Genomic DNA, 24,779 nt, shown 5'->3' with positions numbered 1-24,779 from the left:
TACTATCCCATTTTTGATAACTCATGTTTGATCAACTTTAATAGCAAGACTCTCATTCCTTCGTCTGATAGTTTTGAAGACTTGTCCCTAACAAGGTTGCTGCACATAATAATCTTGTACAAAAAATAAATTAGAGTTAGCTAAATATAAATTTTATTTAACCTATTTATCCTTGAATTTTGCCCTTGCTCTCGAAAATTATACTTTCATTTTTTATATTTTAATAAATATTATATATTCCTTTTTCTTGACGAAAAGAAACGCGGTAAAACATGCGGTATAGACTTAAAAAGCTGCAGCAGCAATACACTTAACAGTAATATAATCCTCTCTTTAGTTTAACAACAATATAATCATTTTTAATATATCACACATAATTGTACTGTTAAGCCAATTCATCTGATAGCTGTGTCTGGACATCAAATGCAGGGGCGTGGGTTCGAAGCCGATGTTCTTTTAGACAAGGGAGGAGGTAAGAACCCAAGATAACACAGCCACCAGAACGCATATATGTCCCTGGGATTTGTCAATTTGTTAGCAAACACTTAGCAACTTAAATATTTAGTTATACCCACAAGAGCACCCTGGAGAGCTCAGCACGTATCATCAAATGAGGAGACAAACATCCTTTGCATTTTATTTCCTAGCCTGCAACATATATGAGACATCAGTATTTACATTTACAATTAAATGATGAAAGAACACATAATAATAATGACTATAAACTTGGAGCACCACAGAAGGCCATGATCCAATAACAAGTTAATATAAAACCTCCAAAAGGAACTAAGCAAGTGCAGTTGAGTAGAGTGCACACTTGTTATCGTTCTTATAGCATTTTTAGTTTTCGCCACTCAAAATCCTTCTAATCCATCATGTATAAATGCAGAATTCAGAAGGGCATAATTTTAGATAATAAAGCGCCTCCCCATTAGATAATGCCTCCATTTACATACCACTGCGAGACTACTGGCATTGCATCAGTCCAGCACTATAGCCATTTGCCATTTTTCATAAAGTGTTTTTAGTTATGCTCTCCCTGACATTGGTTAGTTAAGCAATGCAAGAGGAGGTTCTTATTGCAGCAGCATAGCTCCTAAGAGCTTCTTGAAACATCAGTTTCAAACAATAAAGTCATGATCAAACCTAGGACTCCTAAGACAGACAGTGAAGTTATAGATTTGATGCTTGGAAAACGGGATTGGTTTGTTTAGACCATTAGAAGTTATCTCCTACTGCATTTCAGTATGCGGTTTGGTAATTAGTTGCTGCTATCAAGAATACAAGCAAAGGAATTTCATAGCCCTTGTCTCTCCCAATTTGTATTTTTTAAAAACATTGTTTCCTTCTTAATCCGCTCATATACATTCACATTCTACTATTGCTTCAGCTACCTACAGGCTACAGCTGATACCTTCTATTAAGTTGGCTATCAATTTCCCAGCCCCGCTTGCCGATTTACTCTCCACTCTTCCTAAAATATACCCTCTTCACAACGTAATGCTTATCGAAGTACAATAGACAGCACTGCAACTGAAAAATATCTACATCCTATAGTAGTGATTAGAACCTTTTACCTTGGTAGGTATCAAAACAGAAAATAAAATTTAGCAAATACAACATAAGATAATTCATACCTTAAAACGTGGAGACTTGCGAACAGATGAAGCAGAAACAGGAGATAAAAGTGCTACACTTTTCCTTCTGCGACTGTTTTTTTTCTTTAATTGTGCACTACCATCTGAGAGTTCCACTTGATGCTCATTTTCTGTGGTTGTAGAATCACCTCTAATGGATGTACCAGGAGCAGATGAAGAGATAAAGGCAGATTCACCAGGCTCAACTGTTGTTAGAACTAAGCTCCCTGTTTAATAGCAATTAAAGAAAGTTACATTCATTATATGCATCGTATTTATCCAGTTTCCAAAACAAACCAAGTTATCCATTCTAGAACCAAGATTGAATAATTCATACCTTGCACCAATGTTTCTTGAAACTTTTTCCGCATTGCTTTTACAAACTTAAACAGACCATTTGTCTTGTTTAATTCATCGACCAACTCTTCAATACCATTGACGTGAGGTTCACAACTTAACACTGAAAGATAAAAGACATCCTTAGGTTTCAAGAGGTGTATCAGCAAACTCTGAAAATTGCATACAAAATCACATATGTTTGATGCTTACATGTGTAAGTATTTTTATCATGCAAGACGATAAAAGTGTACTCTTCATTCGGATTCTTCAAATTTATATTCTTGAACGTGAACTTCACCCCTGAAGAAAAGAACTAATAAGGATATCAATCATGAAAAAGAACAAAAAGAAACCTTAGCAAAAACTTATTTGCGAATTACCACGTCCCCCTTTGACATGAAAACCAAGTACTCTGTTATACCAAGAGATGGCTTCCCGTGTTTCATTTGTATGCTCAATGCTCTCATTTAACTTCTCCTCAGATGCTGCCAAATCTTCGCATGAATGAAAAGAGAAGAGAGGGAAGGTGAGTGGATAACACTTATAATAGTACAATACATCTTTCCTAATGCAACAACTCAAACAGAACATATAATAGGGTAAAGACAAAAAAAACATAGTTCCAATTCATGTTCTGTGAAAAACAATTAATGAAGAACATTCGAGTAATTACCGAGAGACTGTTGAGATAGAAACTCGGTAAACTCTTGCTTCCTGGCTCGAACTTCTTCTATACTTGTGTTTAGGTTTCCAACTCTGGCCTTCGCAGACGCAATAGCATTCATCAAAGCCATCCTTTTAGCCTCTTTGCGTGTCTTTTCTACACATCAAAAACAATAGGACACAAATTTTCCATCATTTGAAACACATGAAAGCTAAACACAAAAAACCTAAAACGAAAAACAGTAAAGTTGAAGTGACCTGCAAGTACTTCAACCAATTCATCCTCCACTTCCTTCAGTTTGGATTTAACATTTTGTAGTTGAACTGAAAGGACAAAACAAGAGAGTAGAAATGAAAACCCTAAGATAAAGTGAAAGTTGAAGTAGAAACCCTAAACAATGTGAGTGAATGGAAGAGAAGTAAAGAATAAAGACCAGACCTTGATTTTGAGAAGTTTGTTGCGATTTGGACTTGAGGGATTGGAAGGATTCAGATAGAGAATCAGTGGCAACATCGATTATGTGCATATTGTGAGTGATATCAGAGTCGAAGTTTGAAGTTGAGCCATCCATCTTTCTTGGCGAAAATACGAGCGAACGAGTTTTGGGTATCCGAGAACACAGATTTTGTGAGAGAGCGGGTTAACGAGTATGTGTGCTTCTGATTTGGGAGCGAGCGTTCTTGAATTAAATTCATACAAGTTTGTTTTATTTATTTTTTTTAAAATTCAAATTTTTTTAGTTAAAGAGAATCTATTTGAACAATGTGCGATTCTTAAAAAAATAATTAGATGTGTTAATTTTAGGGTCTGTTCGGTAAAATTAATGGTTGAGTGATAAATTAGTTTATAGTTTATAGTTTATGATTGATGATTTATAGTTTATAGTTGATGGCTGATGACTCATAAGCTAATTAAAGTGTTTGGTTAAATTACCGATTTTTTATTTATTTATTAGAGAGAGGGCTAAACGCCCGGGAGAAAAAAACTACAAACCGATAACTCTAGAAACACTAATGCTGTTCTCATCGGCTCTACGAATATACTCAAAATTAATAGGACAATCCGCAAAAATGCTATACTTTTCCTTCGAGGAAAACTATGTTTTGCTAGTGCGTCAGCCAATTGATTTGCTTCCCTATGAACATGGACGATTTCTAACTCCCAGTCTAGATCCCACATAGTCATTATCTGGGGCATGAGGTTATTCCTTCCTCGACGGATATTCCTCCTTTCTTTAACATCTTGAGCCACTACCAAAGAATCCACCCTCAACTCAACCTTACTAAAGTGCATACTCCTAGCAAGCTGCATCCCTTCGTAGAGACCCCATAGCTCATCCAGGTAAGGGTCCCCTCTCCTAATAAATTTCAAAAATCCACCAATCCATTCACCGACATCCCCTCGAATCACACCGTCGCAACTAATAATACCATTTATGCACGCTTCATCGATATTTATGCAAATCCACCCGGTTCTAGGAGGGACAAAGTGAATTTGCTTAGTAATTTCTCTTCCCATACAACAATCTCTCATGATTCCATCAGATGCCGCATAACAACCAATCACTCTCCGCAGTCTCTCCACCCGATTATGCGGCCGAACAAAACCTTCATTAAACTTCTCTTTATTCCTCCACATCCACAACATATGACAAGCATTCGCCCAAAGTTTGTCCCAATCTTTCGGCCAACCACAATTCCGTTTATTGCATAAATTCGTGTTGATCCATGACGTCAGGTTACACGTGAAAAAGCTAGACCGTTTGGTATTCGACACAATACTGCTCCACATCTGATATGCCAATTTACAATCTCGCAGCACGTGAAGCTCCGTTTCCGGGAAGCCATAGCAGTAGTCTCAATTGCGTATTCCAAGTCCCATACGGTGCTTCCGAACATTAGTTAGCAGTCGATTATGCTTAACCTGCCAAACAAATACCCGAACCCGCTCCGGGACTTTTAGCGTCCATATTCGTTTCCAATTCGTGTCCTCCCCCTGCTGCAGAAAATAGCACAGCCTATGATACATGTTAGCAACCGAGGCCTGCTTCGGATCTGTCTCCCAGCCTACCCTCTCATCGACCCCGTAATTGTCATGTGGAGGCAGGATGGCACCAATAATGCCTAATACTTCTGCAAGAAGCCACTGGAGCATACTCCAATTCCAGTTCCCATCAAGAGCAACATCGACCAACTTTGCATTTTTGCAATTTGCTGGTATATCCGCTGATATCTCAGCCAGCCGAACACCTGCGTCAATCCACGCATCATGACACAACTAAATGGTTCTCACATCTCTAACTAGCAATTTCGTGTAATCTTCCAATAAAGGCCATAACTTGACAATACTTCTCCATAAGTGGGAATCTGTAGGACGCACGTCCATATGATTACTGCCGTTGTCTTGTTGGTATTTGCCACGAAGCACTTGACACCACAAATCCTGTGAAGTAGAATGCAGTCGACTAACTAGCTTCAAAATACAAGCCTTATTTATTACATGCAGCCGTAGAAGCCCCAAACCACCAAGACTTTTTGGTTGAGTGATCATCTCCCAACCCACTGCATGATACTTTCGTCGAATCTCTGTATCTCCCCATATAAACTGTCGCTGAATCTTATGAATTTCCTCTACACTAGTTTTAGGAATTATAGACGTCATCATAGGGTAAATTGGTATGGCCTCCAATACACTCTTAGCCAACGTGATTCTCCCTGCTAAAGAAAGTTGCTTTGCCTTCCACTTCGCAAGCTTAGCCTTTACTTGGTCATTGACGAATTCAACATCTTTCCTCCTGGGAGCTTTACCGGTGAAAGGCACTCCAAGGTACTTTCCAAGGGCAGTGGTCTCACGAAATCCAGAAATGCGGAGGATATCCTCTTTACTTCTTCTACTCGAGTTAGGCGAGAACAATATACTAGTCTCCTCATTACTCATTTGCTGGCCCGAAGCTTTGCAGAAAACCTCCAGGGTGCGCATAATACACCGGATCTGAGGCTCAATCACTTCGCCAAACAACAAGAGGTCATCCGCAAACATCAGATGAGAGATAACCTGACCGTTTCTACCAGCCCTAACAGTTTTCCATCTACCTTCATTCACTTCTTGACTGATAAGGTGAGAGAGCTTGTCCATGCACAACACGAACAAATACGGCGATATCAGATCACCCTGCCTGATACCTCTCTGTGGACAAAAGAACTCTCCTCCAGCACCATTCCATTTCACATTTGTTTCCACAGTTGATATTGCATGCAGGATCACGTTCAACATACGCCCCGAAATACCAACTTCAACAAGCACCTGCTCGATAAAATTCCAGTTTAATTTATCACGCGCTTTTGAAAGATCCACTTTAACTACAAAGTAACTGTTATGACCCTTCACTTTCATCATAGTATGGATCATTTCCTGCGCAATAATAATATTCTTGTGTTTGTTCTGTCCCGGTACAAATCCCGTTTGGTAAGGGGATATGAGTAACAGCATACAATCTTTCAATCTGTCAACTATCACCTTCGTGACCACCTTGTAAATAAAGTTGCACAGAGATATTGGCCTGAACTGGCTAATAAGCTTCGGATGCGAGACTTTTGGAATAAGGCATATATCCGTTTGATTCACTTCTTTTAGCAGACTAGGATTCCTCCATACATTTTTAACAAAGCCACACACGTTAACCTTAACTATATCCCATGATTTTTGATAAAAATCAGTGGGAAGTCCATCTGGCCCCAGCGCTTTCCATAGATGCATATTAAAAACCACTTTCCTATCTTCGTCATCTTCAATAGGAAAATTCAACCTATCCACTACATCAGGCCCTAACATGGGAAAGTTCACTCTTGTGTCAATTCTTGTATCCGGGCTCTGATCTAACGAGAACAAATTTTTGTAGAACATTGTCGCCATATTATTGAGAAAACCAGCGTCATCAATCCACTCACCATTATCAGTCTGCAGCATTAATACATTGTTCAGTCGACGTCGCGTAACCGCTTTGATATGGTAATACCGAGTATTCCTATCACCATCACGCAACCACTTCGCTCGGGAACGCTGATGCCACATAAATTCCTCCTTCTGCAGTATTCCATCTAACTCACTCTGTAGCCGAAACTCAAGTGCAACGAGACCTCGATGGCTAGTTCCAGTCTGAATGCATTTCTGAATACCCTCAGACGCGCTACCAACTCTATTTGGCATTGTATGGAGATTCTGCCAAATAGTAGTTCCTGGTTCCCATTTGCTTCTTAACATAGTATAGTAGTATCCTCGAGTAGCCACGCACTCTCAAACTTAAAAATCTTTGGAGCACGAACATGAGAACCATCGAAGGGAGATACCAACAACGGGTGATGATCCGAAAAACTCACTCGCGCCAGTACCTTAACGTAACCGTCGGGAAACACAAGTCTTCAGTTGTCATTTATAAGGGCTCTATCAAACCTTTCCCAAATCATTTGTCCTCCATGATACACAGGCCCTCTCCAGGTATATTTAGCACCCACAAACCCTGCATCCATTAGTTGACAGCCATTGACTCGTTCCCAAAATTTGCCACATCTATTGAGGCTCACGAGTGCCCCACTTCTCTTCTCGTCTGCGCATATAATGTCGTTAAAATCTCTTGCCACAAACCAGGCCTCCGACATATGGCGCGCTATAGCTCTTAAATTCTCCCAAAGAATGCTTCGATTTGCCTTTGTTGTGCTGGCATATACTCCAGTAAAGTACCACTTAGCATTGCTAGTGTAGTATACTTGTAGATGCGCATACTGCATAGACTATTCTACTAGCTGAACATCAATGAAATTTGACCGCAAGCCAATAACTATACCACCCTCATATCCCACATTATCCGACGCAACGAAACTATCATACCCCATCAACTTGAAGGATTTATTTAACCTCTCAGGCTGACACCGGGTTTCCATGATTACCAGTAACAAGGGTCTCCATTTAACAACATATTCATTGCAATAGTGATAAAAATTCTTGTTAGCCGCGCCACAGAAATTCCATACAAGTATGCTTTTTTGTGTATTCATCATAACCTATGATTATTTAGAAGTAACAACCATCCTCACTGCAACTCTCCAGCAGGAGTTTCCTTAACAACCTCCATATCCGAAGAAATTGGTATAGATGCTATGACTTTTCGCAGTTGATCTTGTCTATCCTCCACACTGCCACTCGCGTCGAGGCTGAATTGCCTCAGGCCTGCATCATGAAGGTCTTTACGAGCATCTGGCGGCTTGGCCTTAAGGGAATTATCATTTTGGAGTAACTCCAATACTGGCCCACCCTGGTATCCTGTGGTTCTAAAAATCCCGCTACCTTCTTGTTGCATATCATTGTGTCGATGCCTCATCAGCTTGAATTGGTTCTTAAATAACGCCGCCAGTTTACTTGCTTTCGTAGCACCCATATTATTCTTCATAGTATTACGCCCAGTATTCTTGCTCACTGTTTTTCCTTTAAAGCTTTGTGTGACCCTTGCCCTAAGGTTGATGCCTCTTTTGCTTTTTTCTTGAGTATTATGCTGACCACCACTATCCACTTTTGTATTCATTGATGTGCTTGGAAAATCCTGTGTTATTCCTTTGGTGCTTTGTTCTTTCCCAAGTTGTGTCTCGTACTAACTGTCTCATCCTCTTTTTGCTTCTGAGTATGCATTTTCCTGACAGCCGGAGCATTCACAGATCTCGCATGCTCCCCCGATTGCACTATCTCGATGACTGGCTCACTACTCACCTGCACATTGTCTTCTCTACTTACAACAACCTCCTTCACCTGATTTAATGCAGAAAATCGTGACCCTTGCTGCTGCCTATCCATAACCACCACTTCAGACTGATGATTCACCATTCCATTCAACTGGCCTTTGTCCTTAACTACCCGTGTTCTACACGGTTTTTGAACCACTTTCCATGGTCCACCGGTAGTTCCTTCAAGTTGCTCTCCCGCAACTGACTGGCTCCCAGCTCCCACACCTGCAAGTCCTCTAGTATTAGCTTTCAGCTTGTCAAGACATCCCTCCACATAGTGGCCAAATTTGCCACAGTGTGTGCACATCAGGTGTAAGCCTTCATACTCAATGTGGTATTGTCGTACACCTAACATGAAGCTTGCCAGTAGCGCCTTACTTAGGTCAACCTCCACACATATCCTAGCATACTTCCCCGTTCATGCATAACCATATTCCTGTCCACCTTATTTGTCTTTCCAATTCTGTTGCCAATATTTTGTAGAATTCCACTATCGTAGTATTCAATTGGCAGCTCTGCAATTCTCACCCACACCGCAACATTCTTAATTGTGTCACTTTGAGGGTGGAAATTTGGACACCATTCCTTGACCGTAAGATAATGATCATATATAAACCAATGCATGTTCAAAGTTGCTACCGCATGATCTTGATTGTGGGAAAAGGTAACTAGAAAATAATCATTACTAACGTCAATAATGTTTATTATTCATTTTTTCACCCACATTTGCTTCAACCGTGTCTCTAATGCCTTGTAACCGATTCTCTTTCCAAGCAATTTAACTATTAAACCTTTCTTCCATGGCTTATGTATTCTTTTCTCCTCAGCTTTGGATAAGATAAACAAGGGACAGTCGTACCCTCCAAAATTGAATAAATATTATTTTAATTTTAATGATTTATAATAAATCTTTTGAAAGTTATTTTTGTTAGTTTAAAAATTGTGTATCCATTCTTTGAATATACAGTTAATTTTTAATATTAAAAATAATTTTATTGGTTTGTGTCTATCAATTTTATCATTTTGTAAAGTATTTTTGATATTTTAGGATGCTAATTTTTTTCTCTCGTCATATCAATAGACAAAAAATAAACGGCCAAAAATAAACGACGGTAAATTCAAAATTCCCCTAATATTTCATTTTTTTATAATCAAGAAATATATTAGAAAAGAACCAATAGTTCTTACAAGAGAATACAATACGCGAAAAAAGCCCGAATCAGAGGAGATTAAGCACCAAATACACTTATGAAAGATACAACATAAGAGCTTTGTTGAACTCGTAAAAGTTGTATTTGGTCCGATTAATTTTCCCGATGAAAGACCAACGCCAAACAAGCATCTTGATACTCCAAACCATGTCTAGGATGTTCCAAGCATCGCTTCTAAAAATGATATCATTTCTAACATTCCAAATGGACCAACAAATTGCCAACCAAATTATCCCTTCTCTACCTTTTTTCACCTTCTTAGTTTTGCAATAAACAAACCATCTCATGAAGCTACCAAGAATACAATCCCCACCATAATTATCAAGACCAATCCAAGAAGCCAAATCCCTCCAAATTAATTTTGATGCCCGACAAGATAGAAGAATATGGTTCAAAGATTCATACCCACTCTCACAATAAACACACAAAGAAGAGTTGGGAAAAGAAATACCTCTTGATGCAAGAAGATCCATGGTAGGCAACCTATTGATGAAACATCTCCAACCAAAACATCTTATTTTTTGAGGAACCATTACTTTCCAAAGAATTGTAAAAGCTTCCGAAAACTCCAACGCCGGACCGAAAGGGATGTGGAATTTATCGTAACTCCTATAGCAACTCCGCACCGAAAATTCCTCTGCTGCGTCGCCACACCAACGCACATCATCCCTCACCCCCTGCTGCAGCTGCGCCCCCTGCAACAGCAAGTGCAGCCGCTGCATTTCCAAAGCAGTCCCCGGATTGCCATCGCAACTAACTCCAAAATCTCCCCACTCCCAATTGTTATTAATCCACCCTTCCATGCAAGCAATAAACACGTACTTCATCTCCGAATGAGAGTATGCTACCGGAAATTTGTCCTTCAAAAGATTGTCTTCCATCCAACGAGAATGCCAAAAAGAAGTGTGGAACCCATTACCAACCTTGAACCTACAATTATCAACAAACACATTATCTTTGTAACCATAATCCAACGTCAATATATCCCTCCACCAAAAGGATGTCGAGACCTTCTTTTGTATATTATCATTGAAACCAACCGCTTGAAGATTAAAGTCTCCATATCTAGCTTTAAAGACATCATACCATAAAGCTTCCGAACCTCCAAGAATCCTCCACCGCCATTTTTGAAGAAGAGCCAAATTGAAATCTCTAATTCTTCTTAAACCGAGACCTCCTTTGTCAATTGGAAAACAAATATTCCTCCAACTAACCCAATGAATTTTCCTTCCATCACCCCCTCCTCCCAAAGGAAATTGCTTTGAACTTTCGTTATCTCCTTTAGAATCTTCTTAGGCGCCTTATAGAAAGACAACATAAAGATCGCAAGGCTACTAAGAACGGACTTGAGAAGAGTTAACCTTCCACCAAAACTTAAAAACCGAGCCTTCCAATCCATAAGCCTCGACTTGATTTTGCTTAAGATAAAATGCCAAGAAGAAATCCTTCTAGAATTGATGCCTATCGGGATTCCAAGAAAAACGAAAATGCTATCCTCCCTCCTACAAGACAAAAAATTAGAAGCACAATCCAAGAAATGATCTCCAATGTTAATACCAATAAGTTTACTTTTATGATAATTTATCCCAAGACCGGATACTAATTCAAACCCTCTTAGAATAGCCTTGATCGCCCAAACTTGTTTCCAACTCCCTTCCCCCAAAAGTAAAGTACTATCGGCGAATTGAAGAATATCCACCTAACAAGCAAGACCTCCTAAAATTGAATCCAACATATTCCCCTACCTCCACCGCCTTAGCCACCAAACCCCTCAATCCCTCCGCTACTATAAAAAAAAAGAAAAGGCGAAAGCGGATCAGCTTGTCGTAACCCTCTTTCCACCTTAAACTCCGCCGTGGGACTACCATTCACATGAACGGACATCTTGCTCGAAAAAATCAAAGCCTCCATCCACTTCATCCAAGATTCCCCAAGACCCATTCTCCTTAACATATATCTAAGAAAGTTCCAACACACCTTATCGTAAGCCTTTTCAAAGTCAACCTTAAAAAGTAAACAACCAAGCCCTTTTCTCTTCGCCATATGCACCGCCTCATTAGCCACCAATACTCCGTCGAGAAGTTGTCTACCCGGGACGAAGGCGCTTTGGCACTTTGACACAATGGAACCCAACACCTTCTTCAATCTCGAAGCCAACAATTTGGAAATGGCTTTGTAAATACAACCAACCAAGCAAATTGGTCTATAATCGTCGAGACCCAAAGGGTTAGAAGATTTTGGAATCAAGGTTAAAAAAGATGAAGTGATCGCTCTTGACAACAAAGGTTTTTTATGGAAACAATGAAAACAACTAAAGAAATCAACTTTCATAAAATCCCAACACATCTTGATGAACATAAAAGAATAACCGTCGGGACCCGGACTTTTCGAACTATCACAATTCCAAATTTCCTCTTTGATCTCACTTTCCGAAAACGGTTTCTCAAGAAAGACTTTATCCTCCTCCTTCAAAGTCTCAAAAGAAATACCATCTAAAACCGGCCTATCCCTTTGCCCGCCAATAAACTTCTTCTCGAAATGATTCTTCACCTCCTCCTTAATCTCTACTACCGAATTAATGATTCCTCCCTCGGTCACAATAGATCCAATAAAATTGTGGGGTCTTCTAGCTTTCATAACCCCATAAAAAAATCTTACTATTAGAATCTCCGTCGTTCAACCACTTCATTCTAGATTTTTGGATTAGCATATTCTCTTTAATTTTCAAGTTCAACCAAATATCCCTAGACGTTTTTCTCTTCCTATCCAACACCAAGCTAGACTCATCAACATCATCCTCCCCCACCTCCCCATCCCCTTCATTCAAGATGCGAACGTTATCCTCGACCGCCAAATCATACTGTCATACCCTAAAATTTACCCTCATGATTTTGTTGTTGCCTTATTCACGTCTCTCATTTCATATGCATACACTCCCCTAAGTCATTTGCATAACGGACATTCATACAATTTAATACCGTAATTCAAAAGGATTTTAAGGCATGAGATCAAAAGATTTCTGAAAACTTGGGTTTCCTCCAGGATTCATTTGGCTACTATACTCGAATTCAAAAGCATTGTCGTACCTGTCATACCTCAAAATTTGTCCATACTATTTCTCTTATACAAATTCAAAGCAATACATGAAGCTCCTAGACACACTCTCCTATACAAGGCTCTGAAATTAGGGTTTGGTTTATTCAAAGGAAAATCAATGAATCAATGACTCCAAGGAATCCTATATGGCTCAATATATTTCACATTACCTCTATAACAAGTATCAAGTCTCAACTCAAAGAATTGGTCACTCAATTGTTCAGAAAGTCAACAGTCGACTAAGTTAACCTAAAAGTCAATTGTGGTCAAAAGTAAGGTCAAAGCTCCTGATTTTTTGTCAAGATCCTCATATTGAAGTATCATTCACCATTTGATCAATAATTGACCATGGTTCATCAAGGAAAGGTCAAAAATCAACAAATCAAAAAGTTTCTAAATTAGGGTTTGTATAGGAGAAAGTCAACTAAACTTTGACCAGCCATAACTTCCACATGGAACATCAAAAATTTCCCATCCAAAGCTCATTTTGAAGGAAATTGAATTCTCTACAACTTTGCCTCTCACATGCCAAGTCTAAAAATGCACCATTCGAGAGATATGAGCCAATACATCACAGGTCCTCCGAAAAGGTCAACGAAAACACCTTTTGGGTCAAAGCTCATAACTTGAGCATGGAATATTTAATCGAGATGAAACCAAAATCATCCTTTAGAGGACATTCTAAGCTTCCTAAAAAGCTCAAAAACACTTCCATACAATAAAAAATGAATGAGTTATGGCCTTCACAAGTTGGTTGATTTTGAGGAAATGCACTTAATGCAAAACGGAGAATTTTGACATTTTGGACTAATGGTGTAACAGCCCGAGCCTTCGGCGTTCCCGGCACTGTCACCTCATGATCTTCTCTACCCCCCTCACTAGTAGAGTTTTTGCCTTTCGTGGGAATCGAACCCTGTACCCTGGGGTTCAAGTACATGTTCATTCCATTCCCACTACCAATTGAGCTAGTTAGCTCAAGTGGTAGTGGGAATGGAATGAACATGTACTTGAACCCCAGGGTACAGGGTTCGATTCCCACGAAAGGCAAAAACTCTACTAGTGAGGGGGGTAGAGAAGATCATGAGGTGACAGTGCCGGGAACGCCGAAGGCTCGGGCTGTTACATAAAAAGGCGCCTTTTTAATGTAACACCCCGATATCCGCTGCACGCATCAACCGTGTCGGCCAACCGAGCATGTTACCGGCTTAATCAATAATCCCCCCTAGGTCCGCTTATCGGCTGCCCAGGAAATATTGTTTTTGCCTCCCGCAGGAATCGAACCATGTACCTAGGGGTTAAGTACATATTCATAGCAATTCCTGCTACCACTTGAGCTAGTAGCTCAATTGGTAGTGGGAATGGAATGAACATGTACTTGAACCCCAGGGTACAGGGTTCGATTCCCACGAAAGGCAAAAACTCTACTAGTGAGGGGGGTAGAGAAGATCGTGAGGTGACAGTGCCGGGAACGCCGAAGGCTCGGGCTGTTACATAAAAAGGCGCCTTTTTATGTAACAGCCCGAGCCTTCGGCGTTCCCGGCACTGTCACCTCACGATCTTCTCTACCCCCCTCACTAGTAGAGTTTTTGCCTTTCGTGGGAATCGAACCCTGTACCCTGGGGTTCAAGTACATGTTCATTCCATTCCCACTACCAATTGAGCTTAGTAGCTCAAGTGGTAGTGGGAATGGAATGAACATGTACTTGAACCCCAGGGTACAGGGTTCGATTCCCACGAAAGGCAAAAACTCTACTAGTGAGGGGGGTAGAGAAGATCGTGAGGTGACAGTGCCGGGAACGCCGAAGGCTCGGGCTGTTACAAATGGGCCCAATTATTTGACTCCAAACTTGATCCATGGACCATCCACGACCCATACTCCATTTAACTTATTTTTAGTATTTATTATTTATTTTATTTTGAATTTAATCATTTAAATTCAATTAAAAATTGAATAAAAATACTAGAAATAGTCAAAGATTTTATTTGGTTCCAAAATTGATGCAAATATACCATCAAAAAAATCAAGGCCAATCAAGGGAATTTCGTTCAAGGGATAATTAGAAATATTTGATACCAATTTAGCAAGTTTTCATACAAAATTAAATCAAAATTTTCTCAATCTTTTTTCTCACAAATCTTTTGATTTCTTTCCAAAATCTCTTGCCCTAATTCTCCCTCTACATATTCTCACAACATTCAGCATGAGGGGACACGAAATCCTAGTCTCAAACACCTTCCAAAACTTTGCAAAAAATCAAGAAAAGGTGAAAAATTGGTGTTCTTGGTCGCAGCCTTTCTCAAGTCCAAGTAGCCATTCTAGTATCTTCACAAGGTAGTATATATTATTAATAAACAAATCATGAGTGCCCATGACGCATAGAACGATCATACCATGTTCATGTTTTCTTCATATGTTCTTAAAATTTGTTCAGTATGTTTTGTTGTGTTTTTATCAAATCTAACGTTTCATATAAGTTTGTAATGATCTTTAGAACAGATTAGAACCTTTAAACTGGAGCTTGGAGGTAGAACGACAAAATCACCATTGTTAGGGCAAAGCTATTCATGTGGTTCGGTTCCATGTATATGGGGGTTTTCAGTCCAAACGATCACCATATTCGTGATCAGTGAGAGATTTTAACAGGATCTGGATGCTTTGTTTTCGTGCTTGATGCTTATTTCGCAGGTTGCAGAAATTCGAATTTCGCTACAAAAAATGTTGCTGAATGTTGTAGCAGGACTGAGGCTATTTCGTAGCTAAAAGGGCGTTGAAGCTTGATGAAGAAGATGAAGACGTTGGTGGACCCCATTGCTCCACGCGCGCCCTCTCTCATTGGCTAGTCAGCGTGTTCCTATTCTCTCTCCACGCTCATTGGATAGTCAACAGGTCCAACCATTCTTCTCCCTTGTTGATTGGCGTGTGCAGAGGACGTGGGACCCGCGCTGGACTTTGTATTCCCCATGTGAGTTTATTTATTTTTTATTTGAATGATTCATTTAACAGACTAAAGACGCAGCTCAAGTGGTAAGAGATGAGTTACTATGGCCTGGACATCATGTGTTCGAATCCAGGCTGGGAAACTTAATTTTTTAACAACACTTCTCATAGAGATCCCCTGCGCACAATACACACGAGACTATGGCGCACCTTACATCACCATCATTAGATCGTTCTGGCTCAATGATCCAACGCCCCAGAGCTTGCAGTTGCACATGGTCCTTCACAAACTAGCCACACTAAATCAGCTAAGTTTTTATCTTTATTTTTATTTTATTATACAATTATCTTTTATTTCTTTTTCTATTTTATTACAATTCTTTATTATTTATTTGTTTTACTTATAAATTGTTTATCATAAATAATAGTTTTATAATTATTTTATTTATTTAATCGAAACTCGACTTTTTCTCAAAAAAAAAATAAATAAAAATTTCTTTTACAATAATAATTTAATTGAGTTTCTTAGTTAATAATTGTTTTTGGGACTAGTTAAATGTTTTAATACCTTAAACCCCGATTTTATCATGATCACTAATTGGTAGGTGTTATCCACTAACACGTTTTAAGCCTTATAAACCCTTTTGGGTCACAATAAGTTTTCTTAAATACCCTTTTTAGGTTTAGGGTTAGGGTTTGTAAACCTTTAGGGTTTTTAATCAATTAGGGTTTAGATCAGTCAATGCACTAACCTTTTTCTTTCTTTGTTCAAATTTCAGGGTTAACCAAGATCTTCCGATTACGCGTCATGCCAATAAAAGCTAAGTCCCTATTTAATAATTATTTTAAATATTATTTATTTTTATCTTATAGAATCTAAATTAGAGTTTATTTTCGAATGTTAAAGAATTCCTCATACACTTACCACTATTCTTTTTCATTTAATTCTCAGGTGATCAGGGTCAATCGAAGGTTCGAGGAAGATCAAGGCTGAAGACTGCAATTTAATTTTATGTTTTAATTTCCCCCATTCCCGCAGGTGTTTATTGTAATAGCGTAGGATTTTTATCTTTCCGCCTTTAATTTCCGTATGATTTTAACTGCGTGGTTAGTAATCTTAGGGAGTGCAAGCCTTTAACAGAAGTAGATAACTAACTATAAGATAAATATTATCTGAATACAATCACGTGATTGGTGCACACACTCACCTTTAGGGTAACCTCTTCTGTTGCCTTGTTGCCTTGTTGCCTGTTGCCTATTAATTGCTGCCTTGTTGCCTCTAAATATACTAAATAGTCAAAGTCCCTCGATTCCGAGGATACCTAAGCAAAACAAACAGTTCATCATCATAAGATCATAGTCCCTTTGAAGTTGCCTTAACAAATGATCTTGTCCCTCGAAGTTGCCCCGGTAAATGATGATTCGTCCCTATTGCTAAGGTATCCTCGCATGATGCCTTAAATGACTATTATATCCTTCCCTTAGACTACCTGCCCTCTTTATGGCATGGGACAGTCTTATGGCGAACGATAATTTCAATGACCCTTTAACATCCAAACGAAAGACTTCCTGCCCTCTTATGGTATGGATAGACCCTTTCGTCCGAAAGACTAAAAGAACGATTTTTTCAAACTTAGGGTAGTTGCTATTAATTGCTTGCTCTATTTAAAATTCAAAATCAAATTCAAACTCTTTTTCCACTAATTTTCAAATACTTTTCAAAAGACTACGCTTATTTACAAGCTAAAGTTCTTTCTTCAAAATTTTTACTTTTCACACCACTTTTCAAACAATTCAAACATTTTGAAAACAAGTGAGCTAAGCAATTAAGAGCCCATGGATAACCATGGATGCAAAGGGTGCCTTACACCTTCCCTTTGTATAACTTACCCCCGAACTCAAAATCTTTTTAAAAGGTATTTTCCTGTTCTTTTAGCCTTTCCTAAATTTGGATAAAATAAAAGTCGGTGGCGACTCTTGCTATCCGCAACATTTCGATAAAGTCAGTTCACCGTATTACAGTACCCTTCATATATTGGCAAATGCAAACTTATTTTGAATGTAAGGGCCTAACGGATAATACAGTGAGTGTGAGGAATTTAATAGGTGAAAAGACCTGAGTTCAAACCCCACCACCTCTACTATTTTGTCTTTTTTTATTTTTTGTTATATTGTTATATGTTTAGCTTTAGTCTTATTATTATTAGTTTTTAGATTTTTTATTCATAATTTAATTTTACTCAATTTTTAGTTTTAAATTTTTAGTATTTAGTCTTAATTAGTTTTTTAGAGAAAAATAATAATTATAAAAAATAAAAAAAACAGCCGAAGCTTCTTTTTAGATGTCATTTTTTTTAGAATTTTAGGTTATTTTATTAATTTTATTTTTATTATTATTAAATGTTTGTTATTGTTCAAAAGCTGCAACAAAAGATTTCTTTGGAGCTCAAGAATATCATGGGATATGATTGACCATAATTAGAAAATTTCTATATCATTTGGAAATCAAATCTCAATCTTCAAACAATAGATGATTTGAGAAAGTTTTTGTAAACCTAGTTTACTGACTTATAAGTACTCAGGATTCCCAGGAAGAGGAGACAAAAAAAATAGGGATTTGCAGCAGCTGAAGACATAACCGAGCTCCCTTAAGCCGAAAAAAAATCAAAACTGTTCTTGGAGATATAGTCCGATTCAGGCCAACCAGACATCAAAATCGATTCCCTGGAGTTTTCTGAGTGGAACCTGAGCTTCATCATCGATCAAGACGCGCTGAAGATCTCCCTATAAGTCACGGTATCGCAAGAGAGTAATTCTGAGCCCAGAAAGAGGATCGATGAAGAAGATGAACAGTTTGGTGCTGGTTTTAATTTGATCTTTTTTTAATTGTTTGTTTGTTTAAATTGATTAGTGTTCCATACATATACAGCGTAAACAACATGGCTCAGTGGAAAGGTTGTTATGATGAAGTTTCACCCGTGAGGGAGGGGGTTCGATTCCCACTCTCAACAAATTTTGCCAATTTTTTCTTAGATTGCCCTGGCTACAGATCTAGTGCGCCCAGCAAGCGAAGGACTATCATATGCCTTCATAGTAGAATCATTTGATCAACCCAACTATAGATCCAATGCCCACCGGCTTGCAGGACTATCATGGACCTTTAGAAGCCAACCGCACCGGATTTCCTACGCTAAGTTTTCTAAATTAATTCTTTTATTTTATTTCTAATAGGTTTACCTTTAAATTTTTTTATTTTTTCTTTTAACGCTAAAACCTTTTTTTCAAAGATTTGTTATCTTTCTTTTAAATTAACTTTCTTTTCAAAATTTATTTAAATCAAAATAATTTTAAATAATTTAATTATTTTAGAATTATTAGGATTACTCTCTAAATTAATTAGGTTTATAACCATTTATTAATTTTAGGATTATTTAGCCTCGACTTTAAACAAAACACTTTAAACAAAACCCTAGTAACCATAAGTGTCTTAGGCAGGTGTTGTCCATTAACTTAGTGTCGTTTTTTATAAAATCTCATTCCCTAAAAATCAGGGTTTACCCTGACATTTTCAAAAACCTTTTCCTTTTAATTCTAACTTATTTCATTTAAACATTTTTTTTTAAAATTTTATGTAACTAATTGTCATATTTAATTGCACGTCCGATTTTCTTAATTTCTAAACAATTATTTAAAATGTTAAATTAATTGTAGGGTTTGTGTATTTTCAGTGGATGCACTAACACTTCTCTTCTTCGCGCCTACTTTTCAGGGTTACCTCAAGATCTTCTGACTACGCGCTCTACCAATCAAAAGCTAAGTTCTAATCTCTCCTTTTTATTTAAATATTAATTTTGCCTTATAAATTAATTTAGGGTTTACTTTCAAATGTCAATGAACTTTTCCTACACTCACTCCCTCTATTATTTTTGTGTTAATTTTCAGAGCGATCGAGGGTTCGAGGAAAATCAAAGCGTTCAAGGATATTTAAAACTAATTATTAATCTCTCTATTTTTCCGTCTTTTAATTTCCCCATCCCCGCAGGTGTTTATTGTAATAGCGTAAGACATTTAAACTGCTTTACTTTTCTGCTGTGGTTAGTAATCTTAGGGAGTGCAAGCCTTGAACTGAATTAGCATCACTAATTAAAAGATAACTATCTGAATTGAAGCACGTGATTGTTGCACCCACACACCTTTAGGGTAATTCCTCTCGTTGCCTTAATTGTTGCTTGTTGCCTTATCTTTGTTGCCTAAAAATAGTCAAGTTCCTCGATTCCGAGGATACCTAAAGCAATGTTGCCTTCAAAGTTATTGAAACTCCCCCGAGGTTGCCTTATGGAAAGTGATTGTCCCTATTGCTAAGTGTCATACCCCAATTTTTGACCTAAGATACCACCTCATATCATAGCATATGCATCATTTGCATCTCTAACAAATTGCATAGTTTGTGTTTGCTACTTGTGACTCAGCAGGGTTTAATCAAGAAATCACTCATCAGTACAAGTAACAATCAATTAGGGTTTTGTCCTCCCTTCATCTCAAAAGAATTATCTTCATCAACAGTCAACATTTGGTCCTCAAAGATTCATTTCAACAAGCTCAGGGACTTTGAACCAACCAGATTAGGGTTTTGACTGAAGATAGCATACTCCTGACTTTTGTTCAGGATTTGACCTAATGACTTGGGACATGACCTCAAGACCCCAAGTACATCATTTTGGCCTAATCTATTGGCTTAAGACATCTCCTACACAAGGATTGATCAACAGTGAAATTTCAAATCATCAAATTAGGGTTTTGAACTATCAGGGACTGAAATCAGGGATCACATTTGGGAAACCCTAAAAATCCCCAGGAAGTCAATCAAAGGTTTCAATCATCCTCAAATTATCCCTGTGACAACATCCAATGGAAATTACATCTCAATTCAAGATCCACAGTCATCAATTTCATCAGGTCGATAATTAGGGTTTTTGACCTAATTCACTGAACAGCTGACTTTTTAATCAGGACATGGTGCCACAACTTAAACCATGGCTCAATATCCTCTAATGCTTCAATGTGATCCATTCATACCATTCATTTGGTGAAGATAGCCTGTTTCATTTGAAATCTCCAGAAACGCGATTCGTTTGAAAAAGTCAACTGTACAAGATCACCATTGACTTTTGGGGAATTTTGGTCAACCATGACCTTTGAAGTTTTGAATCATCAATATATGATGTATGAAGTCATTTGATCAAGAAAAATCAAGAAAATCAATCAAGAATCAAAAAGTCAAAAGTTTGACTTTCCATACTTAGAAAAATTCTAAGTGTTTTTCAATGGTTTTTTCCAAACTTTGGAAGGGAATTTCTCAAAATTTCACCTACAAACTGAAAAAAACTTCCAACATGAAAGTTGTAGATTTTGATCCAATGAACAACTTTGTCACATATAATTTTTTTCCAAAAGATCAATCATTTAAGAGATATGGAGCTTCAAAGTTGGTATCGTTTGAAAATTTCACTTAAAAACCTCATTTTCTTCAAAGTTCATGGATCTTTTTCACCCATTTCCTTAAAGGTCTTGAAGAAACTTTCAACTAGGGTTTTGAAGTGTGTAATATGAGCTTTCCAAAATGTCCAAGAGCATGAAAAAATATGGAGCCTAGCTATGGTTTTGAATTTTGTCATTAGAGGTCATTATGCATGAAATTACAAGCCATTTTCACTAAGTTCAATACTATATGGCCTATAATTCAAGTGATGACACACCAATGCAATAATCGGAAGATATTTTTCTGGTTTGAGATCAGAATGGAAGAGGATAAGAAGCTTGGAAGAATGACCATGGTTAAGTTACTTTAACCATTTTGCATTAAATGTAAAAGATTCCTTTTTATCTCTTAAGCCAAATCATCACTTCTTGATCAACTTGCAAAGGTCTAAGTTCAGAACTCTTGGCCTATAAATAGAGGTCCAAACTTCATTCAAATTCACACCAAAACCTCACAAAAGATAGGTTTTCTCTTTCTTTCTTGAATTACAAGTTTCTTAAGTTTCTAAGAGGTAGAAAACTCAACCTCCAAACCCTTGAAGTTATGGCCAAATTGATGATTCTAACATCTCATAAACATCATTTGGGATGTGTTTGAATCATTCACACACCCCAAAAACACCTAAAACTCAGAATCACTCTTCAACCTCCATGTTTGCATATAATGAACCTTATCATGCCAATTTCCATTCCAGATCATTTCTGTCCAAACTTTCACTTCTAACACCTTCCATATACTTCATATGAATGATCCAAACACTCACATATGACCTGTAACCTCTCCATCATCAAATTCGATTCACTCTTGAAGCTTCTGCAGATCGGGTACCATGGTCATGCTCAGATGAATCCAGGTGGTTCCAAGCATCCAGACATGTTCCATAATCATCATTGAAGCTATCCAGATCATTACAAAGCAGCTGCAACACCTCTAACTCAGAATTCGATTCCCAGTTTGGCCGTTTTTAAAGGTAAGCCTCATGAACTTCAAACTATATTCTCCATGCATCATAAATGAAATATGAACATACCATCTTGTTTCTGCACCTATGAGGATCATTAACCCTCAATCAATTGCATCATAACGTGCACATACACGATTTCACATTGAATTTCAGTTTTAGGGTTCTTCGTGTTCATCACAAAATTGATCACCTTAGAGCAAAAATAAATGAATTGTGAGGTTACCATCATGTTCCTCGTGAAAAACCGAGTGAGATAGGCCCTTTACTTGATCAAAACAACACAGTTTTGGAGATTTTCAAAATTCAGTTGAAGGTGTGTTCTTGGCGCCATTTTTGATTTAGAAATTTCAAATGTTGAGTTTAAAATATAATCAGTTGGATACGTGTGTATTACAAGCTTCGCGCGCAGCTCAGTTGGCAAGAGTTTTGGTTGGTGAGAGAGAGGGCGTGAGTTCAAGTCCTTGTGGAGACAAAACCAAATTTTGTACAACTATTTTTCTTCATTTTCTTAACAACTTCACTCAATTAATTAACCATTCAAATCAATTCATTTTTGCTTCATTTTTTGCACACCTCTTATTTAATATATATATTTTATGAATATCAAGAAAAATCACAAAAATATATTTATTTAATACATTTTTAATTAAGTTTAAAATGACATGTTTTAAGTGTTTTTTTAATACTTTAAAATATTGTTTTTCATTGATTTTCAAACTTAATCACTTGTAAATATTTTGTGATCAAACCCTAATCATTTAGGTGTTAATTAAGTGTAATCTTTGTGTTTATCTTAATTAATTTGATTTCTTTCAAATTCAAACCGTTTTAAAACAAGCAATCACAATTCTTTTCAAAACGATAAACCATTTCTTTTTGATTTCAAAGGAAACTATTGATTAAATCTTTTTAATTGATCAATTGATTTTCAAAACGATGTGGGGCCTCTCGAATATTAGAGAGTCTAAGACCCACTCCTTTTTCTTTTTATACAGTCCTTTTTTCAAAACAAATAAACTTCTTTCAAAAACAATACTTTTCAACTGTTTTCAAAACAACAAACGACGCGTCTTTTAATAAAACAATCAACCATGTTTTATAAAATAAAACATGGGCCTCCACATAGGTATAAGTCCCATTCCCGTACATGAAATTAGGTATTTCATTGTACAAACACCTTTTTGTATATATCTCGATCAGTTTGATTTTTAACTTTGAACAACAAATCAAAAATGAAGGTTTTCTTTAAATCTTCACAAAAATACCATGGGCCTCCATGTAGGTATAAGTCCCAAGCCCCTTGTAAATACCTGTTTACATAGCTTTGAATAAACTCAAGTGGGTCTCTCCCCGAGTATAAGTCCCGAGCCCCCGTGTTTACAAATGGATCATGCTCACAGGTATATTTCCTTCATAAACTCCATTATATACACACACTTTGTCATATATATGTATAACTGTTCATATTTGTTCATGTTTGTCCATGTTTGTTCATACTTGTTCATATTTGTGATTGTGTTATATATACTTGTTAAACTTAGTACAACACTAGGTCCCCCATAGCCTCCTATTGGGCTTCGTGCAAAGAATCTCCCTAGTTTAGGTTAGGACATAGAGTATGGTTTCCCGGTGAAATCGCTCTAAGAGCTCAAACCTACTATACCATGCCTCCCCTTGGGCTTTGTACAAACGACTTGTCCCTCCCATAGCCTCCTCTTGGGCTTACAATGCAAGGACCCTGGATTGTCCCTCCCATAGCCTCCTCTTGGGCTTACAATGCAAGGACCCTCGGATAGCCTCCTCTTGGGCTTCGTACAAGGACCCACGGGCTTCTTATAAGCATCCCCAATATCCAAATCAAATACCCTAGGAGATTAGACATTTATCATCTCTATGATAGGAGTATCTCATCTATATCATCACAATCAATCAATCAACTTAACTTTTTTGCCACAAGGTTGGCTAATCAATCAAACCTTTTTGCCACCATACTGGCTGATTAATCAAAGTTTTTGTCACAAGGCTGACTTCATTGAAACTTTTGCCACAAGGCTGGCTGATTAATCAAAACTTTTTGTCACAAGGCTGACTTCATTGAAAGTTTTTGCCACAAGGCTGGCTAAAAAGCATCTTTATCATTCTAAGCACCATAAGTGGCATGGCCTAGGGCTTATAATGAAAAGATTTTCAAACAAAAATCAAACAGATATATGTGATGATATAGATTAGATACATTGAACATTGAGATGACATTTGTCTCTTTTCCTTTGCTTCCACTAGCATGAGTGTGGGAACTACGATTGCTCTGACTTTCTCAACATCCCTTTGAGAATACGTAGGCACAAGGTCGTATCCTTGGCGAGCAAAACTTCTCCCTCAAACCATTCAAACCTTAGCACCCGTAGACCCGAGCTACAGATGCTCTGATTCCCTCTAAGGGATATGTATGCAGAGGATCGCGATGATCTTTGCGAGCATAATCAAACAAACACCTTAGGTCCCACCTATTTCACAAGAACCTCTCAATAACATGGAATGAAAAACATAGAAAAGAAACCTATAGAGTACTATAGATACGTTGGGTGCTAATACCTTCCCTTCGTATAACCAACCCTCTTAC

At 37.7% G+C, this 24,779-nt stretch overlaps 2 protein-coding genes across 2 annotated transcripts; both read right to left on the bottom strand.

Annotated features, from left to right (window-relative positions):
* Window positions 1-241: 241 nt before the first annotated feature.
* Window positions 242-3,325, bottom strand: LOC131608441 (kinetochore protein SPC25 homolog). The gene is made up of 8 exons (XM_058880187.1): window positions 3,079-3,325; window positions 2,898-2,963; window positions 2,650-2,796; window positions 2,357-2,470; window positions 2,187-2,276; window positions 1,975-2,097; window positions 1,638-1,864; window positions 242-648 (listed from the first exon to the last, which is right to left on the bottom strand). Exons 1-8 carry the CDS (start codon window positions 3,209-3,211, stop codon window positions 637-639), a joined length of 912 nt encoding a protein of 303 aa, XP_058736170.1. The 5' UTR covers window positions 3,212-3,325; the 3' UTR covers window positions 242-636.
* Window positions 3,326-3,603: 278 nt separating this feature from the next.
* LOC131644704 (uncharacterized) lies at window positions 3,604-6,900 on the bottom strand. Its single transcript, XM_058915265.1, has 3 exons — window positions 4,989-6,900; window positions 4,579-4,889; window positions 3,604-4,431 (listed from the first exon to the last, which is right to left on the bottom strand). Exons 1-3 carry the CDS (start codon window positions 6,898-6,900, stop codon window positions 3,604-3,606), a joined length of 3,051 nt encoding a protein of 1,016 aa, XP_058771248.1.
* Window positions 6,901-24,779: the final 17,879 nt, after the last annotated feature.

Source organism: Vicia villosa, linkage group LG1 (assembly GCF_029867415.1).
Source record: "Vicia villosa cultivar HV-30 ecotype Madison, WI linkage group LG1, Vvil1.0, whole genome shotgun sequence".
Classification (NCBI taxonomy): Eukaryota; Viridiplantae; Streptophyta; class Magnoliopsida; order Fabales; family Fabaceae; genus Vicia; species Vicia villosa.
The sequence above is the reverse complement of the archived record's forward strand: the minus strand, read 5'-3'. Positions and strand labels throughout refer to the sequence as shown.

Coding starts and splice junctions, on each gene's coding strand:
- LOC131608441 (XM_058880187.1), bottom strand. CDS start 3,211: ATGGATGGCTCAACTTCAAACTTCGACTCTGATATCACTCACAATATG. Junction 2,797..2,897: donor ATTGGTTGAAGTACTTGCAG/GTCACTTCAACT, acceptor TTTGATGTGTAG/AAAAGACACGCAAAGAGGCT. Junction 2,471..2,649: donor TCTATCTCAACAGTCTCTCG/GTAATTACTCGA, acceptor ATTCATGCGAAG/ATTTGGCAGCATCTGAGGAG.
- LOC131644704 (XM_058915265.1), bottom strand. CDS start 6,900: ATGTTAAGAAGCAAATGGGAACCAGGAACTACTATTTGGCAGAATCTC. Junction 4,890..4,988: donor AGATTCCCACTTATGGAGAA/GTATTGTCAAGT, acceptor GGATTGACGCAG/GTGTTCGGCTGGCTGAGATA. Junction 4,432..4,578: donor AAGTCCCGGAGCGGGTTCGG/GTATTTGTTTGG, acceptor TTGGCATATCAG/ATGTGGAGCAGTATTGTGTC.